This window comes from Sapajus apella, unplaced genomic scaffold (genome assembly GCF_009761245.1).
Source record: "Sapajus apella isolate SASKATOON/1434 unplaced genomic scaffold, GSC_monkey_1.0 scaffold133, whole genome shotgun sequence".
Taxonomy (NCBI): domain Eukaryota; kingdom Metazoa; phylum Chordata; class Mammalia; order Primates; family Cebidae; genus Sapajus; species Sapajus apella.
In genome coordinates this window covers 3,343,064-3,363,073 of record NW_022437073.1, presented here as the reverse complement: position 1 = coordinate 3,363,073, position 20,010 = coordinate 3,343,064, and the positions used below count along the sequence as shown (strand labels likewise).

Below are 20,010 nucleotides of genomic sequence, written 5' to 3'. Positions count from 1 at the left end.
AAGGGCTTCAGCTTTTACTGTGAGTATTGTATTTGATAGTTTTTAAGAATGCAGACCCTTGATCTGACTTGTATTTTAAAAAGGTTGTTCTGGTTGCATAAGAGTAGAGGGGAGGCCAGTTAGGAGTCTAGCTGTGAGAGATGGCAGCTTGGACTAAACTGAGAGACATTGGATTCTATTTATACTTTTGAATATATGAACTGGTGAAATTTTCTGATTATAGGAATGTGTAGTATGAGAAAAAGAATAAGAATGCCTCTAAGACTAAATGTTAATTTAGTATTTTGCATATTATATATGATACCATGATTATGACATATCATCATCACAGCTTACATTAATTAAACATCAATTAGAGTTCTAATCAGTTTTTAATTATTGAGATTGTTTTTATTTTCTGTTAATAAAAAGCATATACCCATAATACTGGGAATGGTTTAAGTGAAGACACAGGTTTCCTGGCATGAAGTATGTGTAAATTTTTCTCTCACTATATTAAGTAGCTCCTTATATAAATCTTTGCTCAGTTCAAACCCAGCAGACACCTATGCCAGTTGAATGTTCTAGTGGAAAGACCAAAGATTAAGTGTATATGGAAAGACACTTGGTCACCATGCCAGGTCACATGAAACAGACATTTTAGAAAGGCTCCTGAAACTTTTTGGGTACTATATTTTATGGATCTAGTCCTAGACACTTCTGGAATATTAATCTAGCACTTTTCATTTGGAAAAAAAATAAAATATAAACCAGACCGACTAGCAGAATCCTAGTGGGCCTCATTTAGTGGTTTCTGTTAGCACCATACATTGTTAATAAAACCCATCATTTTACAGTATGGTTCGGGATTGTGCCTTTCCAAAGGGCTGGCCCTGTCTCCCCAGCCAAGCCTGTCATCACTGCCCTGAATTAGTTGGAGCAGTAGCTGCAGAGTGAATTGAGACTCTCATTCCACACATGCATTGACTATGCTTTCTTTCAGTTTTCCACTTCCTGCCAGCCCTGGAAAGAAGGGAAGATATTGTGTCTCAGTCTTGGATCCTGTCTACAGTAGTGATCTATAACTGTCTTGAAATTAAAGTGGAAAAATAATGAAAGCACTTGAAATAAATGTGAATAAAGACAGAGAAGCACATTGTGTTTTACAATTAGGACGTTGACTCTCTAGATGGAGCACTCATTCAATTAGTAGACCTACCCTTTTACAGTCAATCTCAGGGGATCATTACAGCAGATTTTTTTTAAGTGGAATTCCGCTTTGGAAGAAAGCATTTACGTACATGGAAACTATTACTTACCCCATATCCCACCTTAATCTCTATCAAATACCTTCATCAGGACATAGTGAGATTAAGCTTTTGTTGCTGCAACACAAAGTGAAGCAAAGGATGGGCACTTTCTTATCAGCACAGACAGCTAATTCTACTCTTTTTGAGTGCCTAGCACTACTGGGTAAAGAGTAAGTAGTCACCTGTTAACCGGCTGCTTAATAAATAAGCCTACATTATTACATGATTTCAGCTCACGTTTATAATTTTAAATACACAGTATTTTAATGTGAATACTGCTTTGGCAAGCACTGTTTTTTGAAGCTTACAAAAGAATTATTTGTCCTTTTTAGGTGGCATCGGGTAGCAATCAGCGTGGAGAAGAAAACTGTGACAATGATTGTTGATTGTAAGAAGAAAACTACAAAACCACTTGATAGAAGTGAGAGAGCAATTGTTGATACCAATGGAATCACGGTTTTTGGAACCAGGATTTTGGATGAAGAAGTTTTTGAGGTAAAAATAAATCAAACTCTAAGCTGAATATTGCCAAATCAGATGAGTTGGGTTAAAAACAGTAAAAATATCAATTTATAGCAATATATTTAAAGCAAAGTTGAAAACTCTAAAGGATGACCTACTTTCTTCCTCTGTGAGTATAGTGACGATGTTTTCTATTGTTCAGTAAGAGAATGACCAGACAATGGTGACTGTAACGCCTGGGAAACATTTACAGGGATTGGTTGATTTGAACACAGACATACTATTCTCCTGGGAAGGAAAAAATGGCTTTCCTTTTAGTACTTTGTATTATTTTCCTTACAGAAAAGAACATTTTCTTCATTTCATTCTATGGGTGGTAAATTTAAAAAGATGTGTAAGTCATATATTTTGCTTTCCTCTATTCTTTGTGAATGTTTTTTAAGGTAAAAAGAGATCATATTGTAAAATATATATTTTAGGTTTTTACATCACTTAAAAAATAATGTAAGGGTCATGGTAAGATATTTCATCCAATTATATTCACTAATTATGATAATCACATTCTTTTAATCCTTCAATCCACTGATATGGTAATTTATGCTTTAATTTTCATTTAGTCTTTTTTTTAAAAGAACAAATGACCTGAATTCTGACCCCCTTCAAGGATGCAGTCTGAAGACATTATTTATTAATTTGGTGATTGTTTTTAAACAATTTGAGTGATTTCTTTGTCAAGGTGTAACAAAATAAAGCTGTATAATATATTACAAATTAATAGACAGTTGCCCCGGGAGATTTGCTATATTTTTTCATGTGTAAATATACATACACACATGTGTACACACATACAAACAGTATGTATTTTCATAAGCAGAACAATATACATTCAGAGCATCAGCTAGACTATTTCATTCTGGTACTTATATATATAGCCTACAGCATAATTTTATTTAAAATTTATATTATAATTAATATGTGTGAAAGTTCCATGTTATTTATTTGAGATGCTATTTTTTCTGACTTTTTTCCACTAGTGTGTAACTAAGCCTTTAACTCTACATAAAATATTTTAAACTATCATATCATGCTGGATCATGTAAATGATATACTGATTTGGGTTATATATAATGATAATATGCTCTAAGATCTACCAATAGCCAACACTGATTGCATGCACATGATGATAAACAATATTTTTTCATTAGACAAATATCAATACGACTTCTAGTCTTGAAAAGCCTTATTTTAAAATAAAACTATTCATAAACATGTTTCATGTGAATTATGAACAAATTGTAATTTATTTTTGTAACCCACAAAACCTTATTTCCCAGGAACATAAATGTGTAAGATGGAAGAACAATATCCATGGAATTTCTTTCCTTTTAAAAAATTGATACTTCAGTTTATAAAACTGTATGCCACATTCTGAATCCTGGAGTAACTCCATCTCTTCAGTTGTTGAAACTGTTAAAACATAAAGAAAAATAATGTTGAAAGGATGCATTAATGAAACCTTTAGTGAATATGACAGTGAGTAGTGACATATAAGCTTATTCAGCTGCCTTGCATCCCAGAGTTTCATGAAACCCTATGATGTTTTAAGTAGAACATTTATTTACTATTAAGTATAGTTTTTAAATGTTAATGAATACAGAAATTAATCTCTCAGGTTTATCTTTTACAATCTTTGACCGGTTAAAGTGGGAAACTAGTTTTACTTAATAAAATATAGAGAAGGGTTTAAAAGAAGAATCTTTGAATTAGATGAAATTTAGCATTCATTTAATTCATGTGTTCAAACAGTCATCAGATACAAGATTCAGGTCTTATTTTCTAAATTATATATTGTATGTATATGTGAAATTTCAAAAACAATTTGGTCTCTTTCCACTTGAAAAAAGAACATGAAGAAAATAAATAATTCAAGTATACAGACATTTAATCTGAATTTTAAAAATTCTCACTCATTTGTATAAGTAATTAGTCCATTCTATCTGATGTTATTATATATTTTCTTAAAAACCTATTCAAATATGTTTTTCTTTTAATTTGGTTTATATTATGATACATACATATTTATGAATCTTTGCAAGTGAACACATGGAATTGGGAGGCAGAAATGGTACTGCCTATACATTGTTAGTGTTCTATAAGTAGCTGTGATGATGAAGATAATACGATAACACCAGTGATTACTTAGTCTGAAAACAAGAAATGTCACTTTTTAAGGCATAGTGTAAGTCAGATTTAGTTGCAGATTTGTTTAGTGTGTTTATTTTCATGTATACACTATCTTTCATTAATGGAATGGCACTACTGTGGCAAAAAATATTAAACATGTTCATATTTTAATTTCAATCTGATGACTTTTTAAATTCAACATTATATAAGTAAAAGCAAAACTGAAGATGATTTTAACATTTGAACAATTATAGTTTACATATTATGCTTTACAAGATGAACATATAGAGTCATAATTCAGATTATATAATTTCAGCATATCAGAGTGAATATGTGAATCGATTTTGGGATGACAAAAATCTGATTTTGAATCCCAGTATACAGCTTAATATTCAGCCTTCTCAATGTACTTTATATCAGTTTCAAATGAGAAATATAATAGAGTCTTCCTCATAAGTGAGCTGAGTGTACAGTTTTTAAGATAGTAGCATAAAAATATATATGCATACACACAGATATGTAATATATATATGGTTGTACATTGTTAATTATGTATTAATGTGTAGTTTTTAAAACATCATTATAACTTCTTTTTCTTATGATTTTACAATTGTGACATTTCAAATACTTTTCATATAGGCAACTAACAGTGACCCATCTATCAGTCAAAAGTCCTTGTGGGTCCCTCTGTCTGTCTTCTAAAAGTCTTCATGGATCCGTCTCTCTGTGTTCTAAACGAAGTACTTCTTTTTTGGGCTATTGCAATTTTACAAAGTACCTTGTAGCGGTTAGATACATTTGTCCCCTCTAGACAGAGGTAGTACCTGAGTACTGGCCTTTAAGTGGAGCATGGTCTGATTTATTAAATGTTTTCATGCAGGCAAAAAATGTCCTACCAACACTAATTGACAGCCTTGACTTTTTTTTCCTGCTTGATGTTATTCAAAGATGTGTGGAAAAGTAAACTAGAATAATTATATTGCTTGTATTTATTATCAATACAATTGTTTTTGGAGTCTTTTAAACAGGAAAATTTCGTTACTAAATAGGAAGTAATAGCCATTGCTCAAGTTTTCAAAACATAGCTATTTCTATTTTCTGTTTTTTTTAAACAATCAAAGCAGATTATTTCAGGTCTTTTATGTTTTTTTTTTAACAAATAGCCATCTTTGGGGTGATTACTTCTTTCATTGATAGTAAAAAAATAATTATTAAAGAGAAGAGTCATTTAAAAGTGATAATTAACAGAGCCTGAAGCTGGTTAGTTGAGAATATCAACAAAATTTCAAACAACCTGTTCAAATTATTAATCTCGGAAGAAAATACAAATTATTAATATCAGGAATAAAAAGTAGTTTTCAGTAGAAACTTTAAATATTTAAATTTAAAATAATGAGATACTACAAACAGCTTCATATGAACAAATCCAACAACTTAGTTGAACTAGAAAAATTTCTTAAAATATAAAACTTATGATTGACATAACAAGAAACAGAAAAAAAAATTAACCTGTATTTAGTAAAGAAATCAAATATGTTAAAAAAAATTCTAAAAAAAAAAAAACTCAGGGCCCTAACATTTTTACTGGTTAATTCTATCCAGTATTCAAGAAGGAAATAACATCAGTAATATAAGAAAGTTTTCAGAAAATAGATGAGTAGAGATCACTGCACAGATGAATTTACGTAGTTGGGACAACCTTACTGTGAAAACCTGACAAAGATATTATAAATATAGAGAATCATAGACTAGTATTACTCATTAACATAGACTAAACATGTTTTAAGATTTTTTTAGAAAATGGAATTGTATGTTAATAAGGTAACATACTATACTACGTGACTGCAGTGGAATCTATATGCCTCTATGAAATGAAAAGTTGTTTCTAAATATTTGAAAAAAATCAATGTAATTCAACATACTAAGAGAAAAAAAAACCCACATGATAATTTCAATAGGTGTAGAAAAAGCATTTTTTCTTTCTTTTTTTTAATTGCATTTTAGGTGTTGAGGTACATGTGAAGAACATGCAAGATTGTTGCCTAGGTACACACGTGGCAGTGTGATTTGCTGCCTTCCTCCCCATCACCTATATCTAGCATTTCTCCCCATGCTATCTCTCCCCAACTCCCGACCCCCCACTGTCCCTCCCCTGTTTCCCCCCCGACAGACCGCAGTGTGTCATGCTCCCCTCCCTGTGTCCATGTGTTCTTATTGTTCAACACCCGCCTATGAGTGAGAACATGCGGTGTTTGATTTTCTGTTCTTGTGTCAGTTTGCTGAGAATGATGGTTTCCAGGTTCATCCATGTCCCTACAAAGGACACAAACTCATCATTTTTTATGACTGCATAGTATTCCATAGTGTATATGTGCCACATTTTCCCTGTCCAGTATATCATCGATGGACATTTGGGTTGGTTCCAGGTCTTTGCTATTGTAAACAGTGCTGCAATGAACATTTGTGTGCATGTGTCCTTGTCCTTATAGTAGAACAATTTATAATCCTTTGGATATATGCCCAGTAATGGGATTGCTGGGTCAAATGGAATTTCTATTTCTAGGTCCTTGAAGAATTGCCACGCTGTCTTCCATAATGGTTGAAAAAAAAAAAAAGAAAACCATTTTACATAATTTAGTACATGTTCATATTTAGGAAACTAAGACTAATAGTAAATTTCAAACTAACAAACAGCATCCATTGAAAACTGTGTTCATGTTCATGATAAAAAAATATTTAGGAAACTAAGGCTAACAGCAAATTTCAAACTGATAAACAGCATCCAATGAAAATGTTCAGCCAACATCATACTTAATGCTGAAAGACTGAATTATTTTCTACACGGGGTCAGAAAAAAAAGTAAGAAAGCCTGCTTACTCAAGTTATATTCAATATATTAATAGAGTTCTGATTCATTGTTATAAGACAAGAAATAAGTGAAAAGCATAAAGATAGAAAACTTGTAAAATGGTACCTACTTTCAGGTTATATAACTTTTTACATTTAAAACCCCTGAACTAATAAATGAATTTAATAAGGCTGTACAATACAATGTTAATATAAAAAATCTTGTGTTTTTATATATTAGTAAGAAAATATTTAAATATGACATTAAAAACAAATTTATTTACTGTAGCATTAAAAAAAAATACTTAGGAACAAATTAAATAAAAGATGTTTGCCGGGCGCGGTGGCTCAAGCCTGTAATCCCAGCACTGTGGGAGGCTGAGGCGGGTGGATCACGAGGTCAAGAGATCGAGACCATCCTGGTCAACATGGTGAAACCCCATCTCTACTAAAAATACAAAACATTGGCTGGGCATGGTGGTGCGTGCCTGTAATCCCAGCTACTCAGGAGGTTGAGGCAGGAGAATTGCCTAAACCCAGGAGGCGGAGGTTGCGGTGAGCCGAGATCGCGCCCTTGCACTCCAGCCTGGGTAACAAGAGCAAGCTCTGTCTCAAAAAAAAAAAAAAAAAAAAAAAAAAAAAAAGATGTTCAAGACATTTATCCTGCCTTTAAATTGGGGTCATGAGACCAATAACATGTAATTTACATTAAATGTTACATTAAATTTCATTGATTTGTTATTGATATGGTTGGATTTAAGTCTACATCTTATTATTTGTATTTTCTTTGTATTCTCTATTTTCTGATTCTTTGTTCTTACTTTCATGCCTTCAGCCTTCTTTTGGTGCTGAGGGTTTATTTTATAGTATTTCATTTTGTTTTATTGATTTTTTTTTGCTATGTTTTTATTTAAGGAAGAGTTTCTGAAAGCATTATAAAATTTGTACCAAAAGATTATCATCTATTTCTTGCTCATATTGTATCATGTTGTATGTATGTAATGTAGGAACCTTTCCATATCTTTGTCATACTGTCTACTGATCTCTATAGTAGAGTTATCACACTTATTAGACCTGCATATACTGAACATACGACCAGATGTTATAATTTTTGCTTTAAACAATCAAATATTTTAAAGCTTTTAAGATAAAATATAATTTTATATCTAAGTAAATGTTTGTTATTTCTGTTCATCTTTTATTTCTGAAGCTTCATATTTTTCTGGGATATACTTTTCCATCAGTCTAAAAAGTTTTCTTTAGCACTTCTTGTATAGCAGATATGCTACTGATGTATCTTTTAGTTTTCTTATATGTGAGAATGTTATTCTTTTGCCTTCATTACAGAAGGATATTTTCACTGACGATAGAATTCTGGGTTGACAGTTTTATTATTTTAGCATTGTAATAATGTTCCACTATCACTGGCTCCCATGTTTTCTGATGCACAATTCACATTCACATTTTGTTATCATGTACTTGATGTACCACTTTCTTTAGCTGCTATTAAGATCTTTTTCTTTTTATTTGCTTTTCAGTAGTTTGATTATAAAGTATGTTGCCATAATTTTGTTTGAATGTATTCCCTTTGGGGTTTATTAAGCATCTTACATCTGTAAATGAATGTTTTTCAACAAATTTAGGAAGCCTTCATTCTTTAAAGTTTCTACTTTGCTGCTAAGTATTCTTAAATTTTCCTTCTTTTCAATAGTGTATCATTTGCTTCTTGAAGGAAAGTTATAATACTGTTTGAAAAACTCTTTCTGAGACTTTCAATGCCCAGGGTTGGCGTCTGTTTATTCCCTTTGTTGCTGTTGTTGTTAATAAACATACTCTATTCTAGAGTAGTTTTAGGTTCACGGTGAAGTTTAACGGAAAGTACAAAGAGTTCTCATATACTCTCTGCCTCACTCCAATGTACAACCTTCCGTATTATCAACATCCCATACCAGAGTGGGAATTTATTACAACAGATGAGAGTACATTGACTCATTATTATCACCCAAAGTCTATAGTTTACATGTTCACTTTTGGTGTTATTCATTCCAAGAGTGTAGACAAATATATAATGACATGTACCCCCTATTTTAGTATCTAATAGAATAATTTTACTGCACTAAAAATCCTCCTTTCTCTTTCTATTCATGATTCTCTCCCTCATTAACCCCTAGGAGTTACTGTTTTTTTTACTGCCTCTATAATTTTGACTTTTCCAGGATGTCTTATAGTTGCAGTCATACAGTATGTATGCTTTTCATATTGACTTCTTTCACAAAGTAATATGCATTTAAGGTTCTTCTATGTATTTGCATGGCTTACAGGCTCATTTCTTTTTAGTGCTGAATAATATTCCACTAGCTAGATGTGGTAGATATTTATCAGTTTACCTATTGAAAAGATATCTTGGTTGCTTCCAAATTTTGGACACTATGGATAAAGCTACTAGACAATTATGTGCAGGTTTTCATGTAGGCATACATTTTCAAATTATTTCGATAAATACCAAGAAGTGTGATTGATGTACGAATACGCTTTGTTTTATGAGAAATTGGCAAACTGTTTTGCTGTATCCTTTTGCATTCCCATCAGCAAGGAATGAGAGTTTCATTTGCTTCACAGCTTTTTCAGCAATTTTTGTCAACTGTTTTGAATTTGGCTAAAAACAGCACTATTTTATTTCGGTATGTTGTGGTTTCCCATTGTTATTTTAATTTACAATTTTCTGATGACATACGATATTGAACATATTTTCATAGGTTTACTTTCCATCTGTGTATCTTTACTGTTGAGGTGTTCAACACATTTTGCATTTTTAAGTCAGATTGTTTTTTTATTGTTGAATATTTTGTATATTTTAGATAAAGGTCCTTTATCAGATGTGTCTTTGCAAACATATTCTCCTGGTAGGTGGCTTATTTTCGGATTCTCTTGATATTGTCTTTTCAGAACAGAAGTTTTAAGTTTTAATAAAGGCCAGATTATCAACAAATTATTTCATGGATTATATTTTTCATGTTGTGTCTGAAGAGCCATCATCATAACCAAGATTATTTAGGTTTTCTCCTATGTTGTCTTGTAGGAGTTCCATTGTTTCGTGTTTTACATTTAGGTCTGTGAACCATTATGATTTATTTTTTCTGAACAGTTTAAGGTTTGCATTTAGATTCTTTTTGCATGTGGATGTCCTGTTGTTCCAACACTGTTAGTTGAAAAGATTATCATTACTCCATTGTATTTAATTTGCTCTTTTGTCAAAGATCAGTTTAGTATATTGATATAGATCTTTTTCTAGGCTCTCTGTTCTATTCCATTGATCTACTTACCAATTCTTCCACCAATACTACCTTGTACTCATTATTGTAATATTATAGAAAGTCTTAAAGTCAGATAGTATCAGTCCTCTGTTCTTTACCTTTAATATTGAGTTAATTGACTGTTATGGATTTTTTCTTATCAACTTCGGAATAAGTTTGGAAAGATTCACAAAATAACAGGCTGGGATATTAATTGTGAGTGTATTGAATCTATAGATCAAGTTGAAGAGAACTGACATCTTGACAGTATTGAGTACTTCTATCCACAAACATGCAATATCTTTATTGTTCAATATCCTTCATCAGTTCTGTTGTTTTCTTCATATAAATCTTATTTTATTTTGTTAGATTTATACATAAGTATTTCTTTTGAGAGTGCTCATATAAATTGTGTTGCATGTTAAATTTCAAATTCTTCTTAAGAAAGTGATTGATGTTAGGATATACCTTATATACACAACCTTGTAACAATCATTTATAATTTCCATATTTTTGGTCAATTATTTTGGATTTTTTACATAGACAATTATGTTATCTGTAACATAATCGGTGAAAAAATTTAATTTTTCTCTTCCCCATCTGAATGCATTTTATTTTCTTTGCTTGTCTTATTGCATCAACTAGGACTCCCAGTATGATGTAGAAATGCAATATTAAGAGAGGACATCCGTCTTCATTTCTGATCAAGCTGAGAAAATTTCCTTCCTTGTTCCTAGTTTTCAGAATGTGTTTTAAAATCATGAATGATTGTTGCATTTTGTCAAATACTTTTCTGCATCTATCGATAATGATGATTATTATTTTTTCCTTAGCTTGTTGGCAGTGATAACTAATTTATTTTCAAATGTTCATCCAGCCTTGTATACCTGGGATAAATTCCACTTGATTATGGCATTTACTTATTTAATATATTGTGGTATTCAATTTGGTAATATTTTGTTAAGGATTTTTACATTTATGTTCATGAGAGATCTTGGTATGTAGTATTATTTTCTTATATTTTCTTCATCTGGTTTTGATATTAGTGTGATGTGGACTCATAAGATGAGTTAGTAGATACTCTCTTTGCTTTTATATTCTGAAAAAGATTGCAGAGAATTGGTATATCTTTTTCATTAGGTGTTTGATAGGCTTCACCAGTGAACCCACCTTGTTCTGATGCTTTCTCTTTAGAAAGTTTACTAATTTTTGACTCAGTTTTCTTATTGGATATAGGCTTTTTGAGATTTTTCTAATTATTTGTTTATATGTTTTTGAGATTGGCTCTTCCAGGAAATTTGTTTATTTCATATAATTTATCAAATTTGTGGGCACATATTTTTTGTAATGTTATTTTATCATCCTTTTAATGTCCATGGGATCTGTGGTGATGTCTCCTTTTTTCTGGCAATAATAATCTGTAATTTCTCTCCTTTTTACTTAGCTCAGCAAGCGGCTTATCAATTTTATTAATATTCTGAAAGAACCAGGTTTTGGTTCGGATGATAATTCTTTTTTTTTTTTTCAAAAAGTATTTATAATTTTAATATCATGCCAAAGCTCTTTTAAAACAATACCAATTAACCTTCCCACTATATCCATTTCTTCATATCCTAACCAATACAAATGTTATATTCTTTTAAAAGTTTGTTCATCTGATAGGTAAAACATGGCATTTTCTGTTGTTTTGGTTTGAATTTTTTTTAATTATACTTTAAGTTTGGGAGTACATGTGCAGGTAGTGGAGGATTGTTATATAGGTACACACATGCCATGGTGGTTTGCTGCATCAATCCCCTAGTCATCTATATTAGATATTTCTCCTAATGTTATCCATCCCCAATCTCCTCACTCCTGCTATCCCTCCCCTGGCTCACTCCACCCCCTAACAGGCCCCAGTCTGTGATTTTCCCTCCCTGGGTCCATGTATTCTCATTGTTCAACACCCACTTATGTGTGATAACGTGCGGTATTTGGTTTTCTGTTCTTGTGTCAGTTTGCTAAAAAGGATGGTTTTCAGCTTCATCCATGTCCCTGCAAAGGACATGATCTCATCCTTTTTTATGGCTGTGTAGTATTCCATGCTATATATGTGCCACTATTTTCTTAATCCAGTCTGTCATTGATGGGCATTTGGGTTGGTTCCAAGTCTTTGCTATTGTAAACAGTGCCGCAATGAACATACGTGTGCATATGTCTTTATAACAGCAAAATTTATAATCCTTTGGGTATATACCCAGTAATGGGATTGCTGGGTCAAATGATATTTCTATTTCCAGATCCTTGAGGAATCACCACACTGTCTTCCACAACGGTTGAAATAATTTACACTCCTATCAAAAGTGTAAAAGCATTCCTTTTTCTCCACATTCTCTCCAGCATCTGTTGTCTCCAGATTTTTTGGTGATCATCATTCTAACTGGCATGAGATAGTATCTCAATGTGATTTTAATTTGCATTTCTCTAAAGACCAATGATGCTGAGCATTTTTTCATATGTTTGTTGGCTGCATAAATGTCTTCTTTTGAAAAGTGCCTGTTCATATCCTTTGCCCACTTTTTGATGTTTTTTTGTTTTTGTTTTTGTTGTTTTTTTTTCCTTGTAAATTTGTTTTAGTTACTTGTAGGTTCTGGATATTAGCCCTTTGTCAGATGAGTAGCTTGCAAAATTTTTTTTTCCATTCCTGTTGGTTGCCAGTTCACTCTAATGATTGTTTCTTTTGCTGTGCAGAAGCTCTTACGTTTAATTAGATCCCATTTGTCTATTTTGGATTTTGTTGCCATTGCTGTTGGTATTTTAGTCATGAAGTACTTGCCTGTGCCTATATCCTGGATGGTTTTGCCTAGTTTTACTTCTAGGGTTTTTATGGTGTTAGATCTTATGTTTAAATCTTTAATCCAACAAGAGTTACTTTTTGTATAAGGTATAAGGAAGGAGTCCAGAGTCTGTTTCCTGCACATGGCTATCCAGTTTTCCCAACACCATTTATTAAACAGGGAATCCTTTCCCCATTGCTTGTGCTTATCAGGTTGGCCAAAGAACAGATGGTTGTAGATGTGCGGTGTTACTTCCGAGGGGTCTGTTCCTTTTCATTGGTCTATATCTCTGTTTTGGTACCAGTACTATGCTGTTTTGATTACTGTAGCCTTGTAGTATAGATTGAAGTCAGAAAGCGTGATGCCTCCAGCTTTGTCCTTTTTGCTTAGTATTGTCTTGGCTATAAAGGCTCTTTTTTGGTTCCATATGAAGTTTAAGGTGTCTTTTTTCCCCAGTTTTGTGAAGAAGGTCAATGGTAGCTTGATGGGAATAGCACAAGGATAACTACAAACCAGTGCTCAAGAAAATAAGAAGGGACACAAACAGATGAAAAAACATTCCATGCTCATGGTTAGGAAGGATGATAATTCTTTAGTTACTCTCTGCTATCTGTTTTATTATTTCTGCTGTAATTTTTTCCTTTGTTCTGTTTATTTAATATCTATTTTGCTTTTTTTTTGTTTAGATTCTTAGAATAGAAACTTAGATGGTTGATTTTAGATCTTTTTTCTTTTCTAATGTATGCATTCAATGCTATAGATTTCCCTCTAAGAAACCTTTTGCATTGATTTTTATTTTGTTTATAATATTTTAAAATTATTCCTGAGATTTTCTCTTTGGCCCATGTATTATTTAGCAGTGTCTTTTTGCATTTCCAATTATTTTTGGATTTCCCAGCTATCTTTCTGTTACTATTTGAGAGCAGATATCGGATAATGTATATTTTTTCAAAATTTTTAAGAGTTCTCTTTTTGGCCATGAATGTAGTCTATCTTGGGGAATATCCATGTAAATTTTAGATTGATGAGTAATCTGCTGTTGTTGTTTATAGTAGTCTACATGCAAATTATCTTTTTTAATTAATGGTGTTTTTTAGTTCAACTATGTCCTTACTAATTTCTGCCTGCTGTATCTGTTTATTTCTGTTAGAATGGTGTTTATCATTTAAATGTAATAGTGAATTCATCTATTTCTCCTGCCAGTTCTATTAGATTTTGCTTCCTGTATTTTATTAGGTGCATATGCAATAAAGTTTTTATGTCTTATTGGAGCATGGACTTTTAACCCTTATTACCATATAATGACCTCTTTATCTCTAATATTTTTCCTTGCTCTGTAGTCTACACTGTGTGAAATTAATTTAGCTACTCCTGTTTTCTTTTTATTGATTTTAGGATGTTATACTTTTCTTACTTTGTAAGTATTTTTGTATTTAAAGTGTGTTTCTTGTAGACAACATGTAATTGAGTCTTGTTGTTGTTTTTTTTTTTTTTGGTCCACCTGACAATCTGTCTTTATGGAGTGTATTTAAATCATTCATATTTAAGGCAATTACGTATATAGTTAGAATAATTCACCATATATGTTACATTGTTCTAATTATTGCCCTTGTTCTTTGTTTCCATTTTTATCTTCCTCAGTTTTTCTAAATTTTGTGGTTTAAATTGAGCATCTTACATGATTATGTTTCTTTATTCTTTGTATGTCCATTATACTTCTTTTCAAATCTTCTTTTGTTAGTTGCTAGACCTGTATACAGGTCTAGTCTGGTGGTACTAATTAGAGATAATAGCATTGTAGCCTTGATTTCCTGGGCTCAGGTTATCCTTCTACCTCAGCCTCCAGCTGGGATTACAGGTATGTGCCACCAAGCCTGTTTAATTCTTTTCTATTTTTGCTGAGTCAGAGTCTTACTATGATGCCCAGGCTTGTCTCAAACCTCTAGGTTCAATAAATTCACCAGCCTTGGCCTTTCAAAATGCTGGGATTAAAGGCATATGCCACCTCACCTGTCTAGGTTTTAAGTGTGAACTTACACTTATTCCAAGTAAACTTTTAAATAACAGTATACTGATTAATGAGTAATGCAAGTACCTTATAAAAGTATTTTCAGCTCCTCTCTCCTGTCTTTTCTGTTATTTAATCATTCATTTTACTTATGCATAAGCATACATAAGCATATATACAGTGAAATCCATTATTGCTATTATTTTGAAAAAGCTGTTATAACAGATCAATTAATAATAAGAAAAAATATTTTACCTTCATTTATTCATTCTCCAAATATTTTCTTTATGTAGATTTAAGTTTCTCACTTATATATATTTTATTATTTCTGAAAAACTTCTTTTAACATTACTAGCAAGACAGGCCTACTGGCAACCAATTTCTCAATTTTTGTTTGTCTGAGAAAGTCTATATTTCTCCTTCACTTTTGAAGAATGATTTCTCAGGGTACAGAATTCTAGGTTGGTGGTATTTTTCTCTCAATACTATATATTTCACTTCATTCTCTCTTTCTTGTGTAGTTTCTGGGAAGTCAGATGTAATTCTTACCTTTGCTTGTATAGGTAAGTCGTTGTTCCCCCGACCCTGATTTCTTTTAAGATTTTTAATTTATCTTAGATTTTCTGATATTTAAATATGATATTCCTACATGTAGTTTTTTTGGTGTTAATTTTTGCTTGATTGTGTCTGAGACTCCTGGATTTTTGGTTCAGTGTCTGACACTAATCTGGAGAAATTCTTAGTCACTATTGCTTCAAATGTTGCTTCTATTCTTTTCTCTCTTTCTTCTTGTATTCCTATTGTGTGTATATTACATCTTCCTGTTTAGTTTGTATTTCCCAGCTTTTTTTTCTCTTTGCTTTTAGTTTTGGAAGTTTTGATTATCAGTTCCTCAAACTCAGATTTTTTCCTTAGCAGTGTCTAATTTACTAATGAGCCCATCAAAGGTATGCTTCATTTCAGTAACGGTGTTTTTTATCTAAAGCATTTATTTTGATTCTTTGTTATAGCTATCATCTTTCAGCTTAGATTAGCCATCTGTTCCTGCATGTTGTCCACTTTTTTATTAAAGCTCTTAGCACAGGAATCATAGTTTAAAAATTCCTAGAATGATAATTACAAAAACCTTCCTGCTGTATCTGACTCTGGTTTAATGTGTATTCAGTCTTTTTAAACTGTGGGAAACAAGAAAAACTTTCTTCTCCTTGCAGAACCTCTTTTAATTTTGTGTTGAAAGGTGAACATGATACACTGGGTAAAAGAAGTTATGGTAAAAAGGCCCTTAGCGATTTGGTGGTAAGGGGAAGGGAATCATCCTATAATTCTATGATTAGGTCTCAGATTTTGGTGAGCCTTAACCCTTGACTGTGAACTCTATAAGTGCTTCTCAGTCCCTTACGCTATGCCTTTAGGTGGAACAGGATGGCTGGAGGGGGCTGAGGTTACATAGCTTCCTTCTTCCATGAGGAAGGCCATAGGGAGCTGTGGTAGGGAATTTTCTTTCTCTCACGCCAAAGGATAATGCTGACTAGAGTTAGGTACGACAAGCATTGTTATATCATGGTTTGCTTTATGCTTTGCAGATATGGTCTTGTTATAAATTCAAGGTTTGTGGCAACCTTGAATCAAGCAAGCCTGTTAGCATCATTTTTTTCCGGCAGCATGTGCTCACATCATGACTGTGTCACATTTCAGTAATTCTCACATTTCAAACTTTTCGTTATTTTAAGTATGGTTTATGGCACCCCAAAATACCTACAACTGCTACATTAAAGATCTCGCATCACAGATCACCATATCAGTTATAATAATAACATTTGAAATGTCATGAGAATTATCAAACTATGTTACAGAGACATTAAATGAGCATATCCCATCTTATATATAGTAATAGTATATGCATATAAGATGGCAAACTTAGGTGACAAATGTTTTGTGTTCTGACTGCTCAACTGACCAGCTGTTGTCAAATTCTCTCCTTCTCCTTGAGCCTCCCTATTGACTGAGACACAATAAATCTTGATATAGGTCAATTAGGGTAACTCTACAATGACCTATATGTGATGAAGGGAAAGGAAGAGTCACAGGTTCAAGTGTTCAAGAGTCACTTGAGGTCAAAAGCTGGAAATAATGATTAAGCTTAGTGAGGAAGGCATGTTGATAGCTGAGATGATAAGCCAAAAGCTAGGCCTCTTGTGCCAAAAGGTTAGGCAAGTTATGAATGCAAAGGAGAAGTTTTTGAAGGAAATTAAAACTGCTATTCTAGTGAACACATGAATGGCAAAAAAGCAAAACAGTCTTTTGGTGATATGGAGAAAGTTTTAGTAGTCTGGATAGAAGATAAAACTAGCCAAAACATTCCCTTATGCTGAAGCTTAATCCAGAATCAGGACCCAATTCTCTTCAATTCTGTGAAAGCTCAGAGAGATGAGGAAGCTTCAGAAGAAAAGATCACATCTAGCAGAAGTCTTCATGATGTTTAAGAAAATAAGCTGTTGCTATAACATGAAGTGTGACATGAAACAGCAAGTGCTAATGTAGAAACTGCAGGCAGTTATTCAGAAGATCTGGCTAAGTTAGATTGTTGAAAGCTGCTACACTAAACACCAGATTCCAGTGTAAACAAAACAGCCTTCTATTGAAAGAAGATACCATCTAAGACTTTCCTAGAGAACAGAAGTCAATGCCTGGCTTCAAAGCTTCAAAGAACTGCTTCAAACTCTCTTGTTAGGGGATAATGCAGCTGGCTACTTTCAGTTGAAACAATGCTCACTTACTGATTCAAAAATCCTAGGACCCTTAATAATTATGCTAAATCAACCCTGCTGCCCTCTATACTTGGAGCCACAGTCTGAATGACAGCACAGCACATCCATTTATAGCATGGTTTACTGAATATTTTAAGCCTACTATTGTGACCTACTGCTGAGAAAAAATGATTCTTTTAAAATATGACTGCGCATTGACAATAAACCTGGTTTGTTAAGAGCTCTGATGCAGATGTATGAGATTAATCTTGTTTTCCTGCTCGCTAACACTTCTATTCCGTAGCCCATGGATCAATAGTAATTTCAACTTTCAAGCCTTCTTATTTAAGAAATGCATTTCATAATGCCATAGTTGCCACAGATGGTGATTCCTATGATGAATCTAGACACAGTAAATTAGAAATTTTCTAGAAAAGATTCACCATTCCAGATGTCATTAGGGATGTTTGTGATTCATGGGAGGAGAAGTTTGTTTCAAAACTCATGACTGATTTTAGGCATTCAAGAAGTCAGTGGGGGAAGTCACTGTCGATGTCGCAGAAATAGCCAGAGAACTAGAATTGGAAGTGGTGCTTAAAGTTGTAACTGAATTGCTGTAACGTCATGATAAAACTTGAACAGATGAGGAGTTGCTTCTTATGGACAAGGAAATAAAGTGTTTTTTCTGAGATGAAATCTGCTTCTGGTGAAGATGTTATGAATATTGTTAAATGACATCAAAGGATTTAGAATACTGTCTTATGTAAATTTAATTGATAAAACAGCAGCAGAGTTTGAAAGATTGACTCCAATTTTGAAAGAAGTTATGCTGTGAGAAAATGGTATCAAACAGCATCACATACTACAGAGAAATCTTTTATGAAAGGAAGAATCAATTGATGTGGCAAACTTCATCACTGCCTTATTTTAAGAAACTGCTATTGCCACCTCAAACTTCAGCAACCACCACCCTAAGCAGCCATCGATACAGAGGTGAGACCCTCCACCAGCAAAAAGATTACAGCTTGCTGAAGGTTCAAATAATCCTTAGTACTTTTTAGTAATGAAGTATTTTTATATTAAAGTACTTACAATTATTTTATGCTTAATACTATTATACATTTAATAGACAATAGGATAGTGTAAATATAACTTTTAAATGCACCGAGAAACTAAAAAAATTCAAAGCAATATTTTCTTCATTGTGGTAGTCTGGAATCAAACCTGTGATATCTTCAAGGTATGCTTATATTTCCCTTTCTCAAGTTAGGTTAAACTATGATGAAACTCCAGCAGCTTACGAGGGCAAGCTTTTATTAAGAACAGAATATTCTGGTGTTTTCAAAATGGTTCCTTTTCTCCTTCCACTTCCAGAAGCATGAGAGGAAATCTTTCTGATATTCACTTTGCAGGCGTTATAGAGCTCTTCCAAGTAAAACTCACAAAAGTATAGGGTTCCCCATGACTGAGTCACCTTGGTGTTTTTAACTTTTGGAATTTTTAACTGTCAGAATATTGGTATTTTCTATCTCACATAAGATAAATTCAGAAGCTATTAGGAAACTTGTGTGGATAGTTTTAATCTCAGATTCTTCATGTTTTTCCTCAGCTGGTTTGGGTCTGTTACATATGCTTAGTTCTGGAGATAGCCTGAGGTTTTTATGGTTCATACAAAAATTAGGCGATTCCCCTCTTCATTTTTCTAATCTGTTTCCCCATATACTCTTTAACCTGCATTTTTCCGCTAGTTCCTCTGCCCAGAAACACAGGGTTTCTTTCAAAGTTTCAGGCAGAACACAGTTGTTCTGCTCAGCTACTGGATTCCACCCTTGGGACAAAACCTTGATAAAATATGAAACAAAAACAAAAACGAACAAAACACAAGTAAGTTACCACCTGTAGGTTCATTTCTCCAAATTCTGATTGTCTCCTATAATCTGCTTGATTGACAGAGTTGTCAGCTAGTTGTTTATTGCATTTTGTTCACAGTTTATAGTTTTCGACAGCAACAGAGTTGGGCTGTAGTTGGACTTAAAACAGTCATAGAAGTATTGGCTTTCCTAAGATATGAATGCTTAAAAAGTGTTAATTTTTTATGAAAAATGTATACCAGAGGTGTCCAATCTTTTGGCTTCCCTGGGCCATATTGGAAGAAAAGAATTTCTTGGGCCACACATAAAATACAGTAACACTAATGAAAGCTAATGTTTTAGGAAAGTTTATGAATTTGTGTTGGGCCACATTCCTAGCCTCCTTGGCCTCATGTGGCCTGTGGGCCTTGGGTTGGTCAAGCTTAATATATATCATTAAAGAGACAAGCATGGTACTTGCTCTAGCCTCATCTTCCAAATCCCTAAATGGTAA

At 32.9% G+C, this 20,010-nt stretch overlaps 1 protein-coding gene across 3 annotated transcripts in view; it reads left to right on the top strand.

The window, feature by feature from the left end:
• COL11A1 (collagen type XI alpha 1 chain) overlaps nt 1-20,010 on the top strand; it is a 213,456-nt gene that overhangs the window by 35,606 nt on the left and 157,840 nt on the right. For all 3 annotated transcript variants that reach the window (XM_032262929.1, XM_032262930.1, XM_032262931.1), the window contains exon 4: nt 1,622-1,784. In XM_032262929.1, the coding sequence (XP_032118820.1) occupies nt 1,622-1,784 (163 nt within the window). The remainder of the gene's footprint in view (nt 1-1,621; nt 1,785-20,010) is intronic.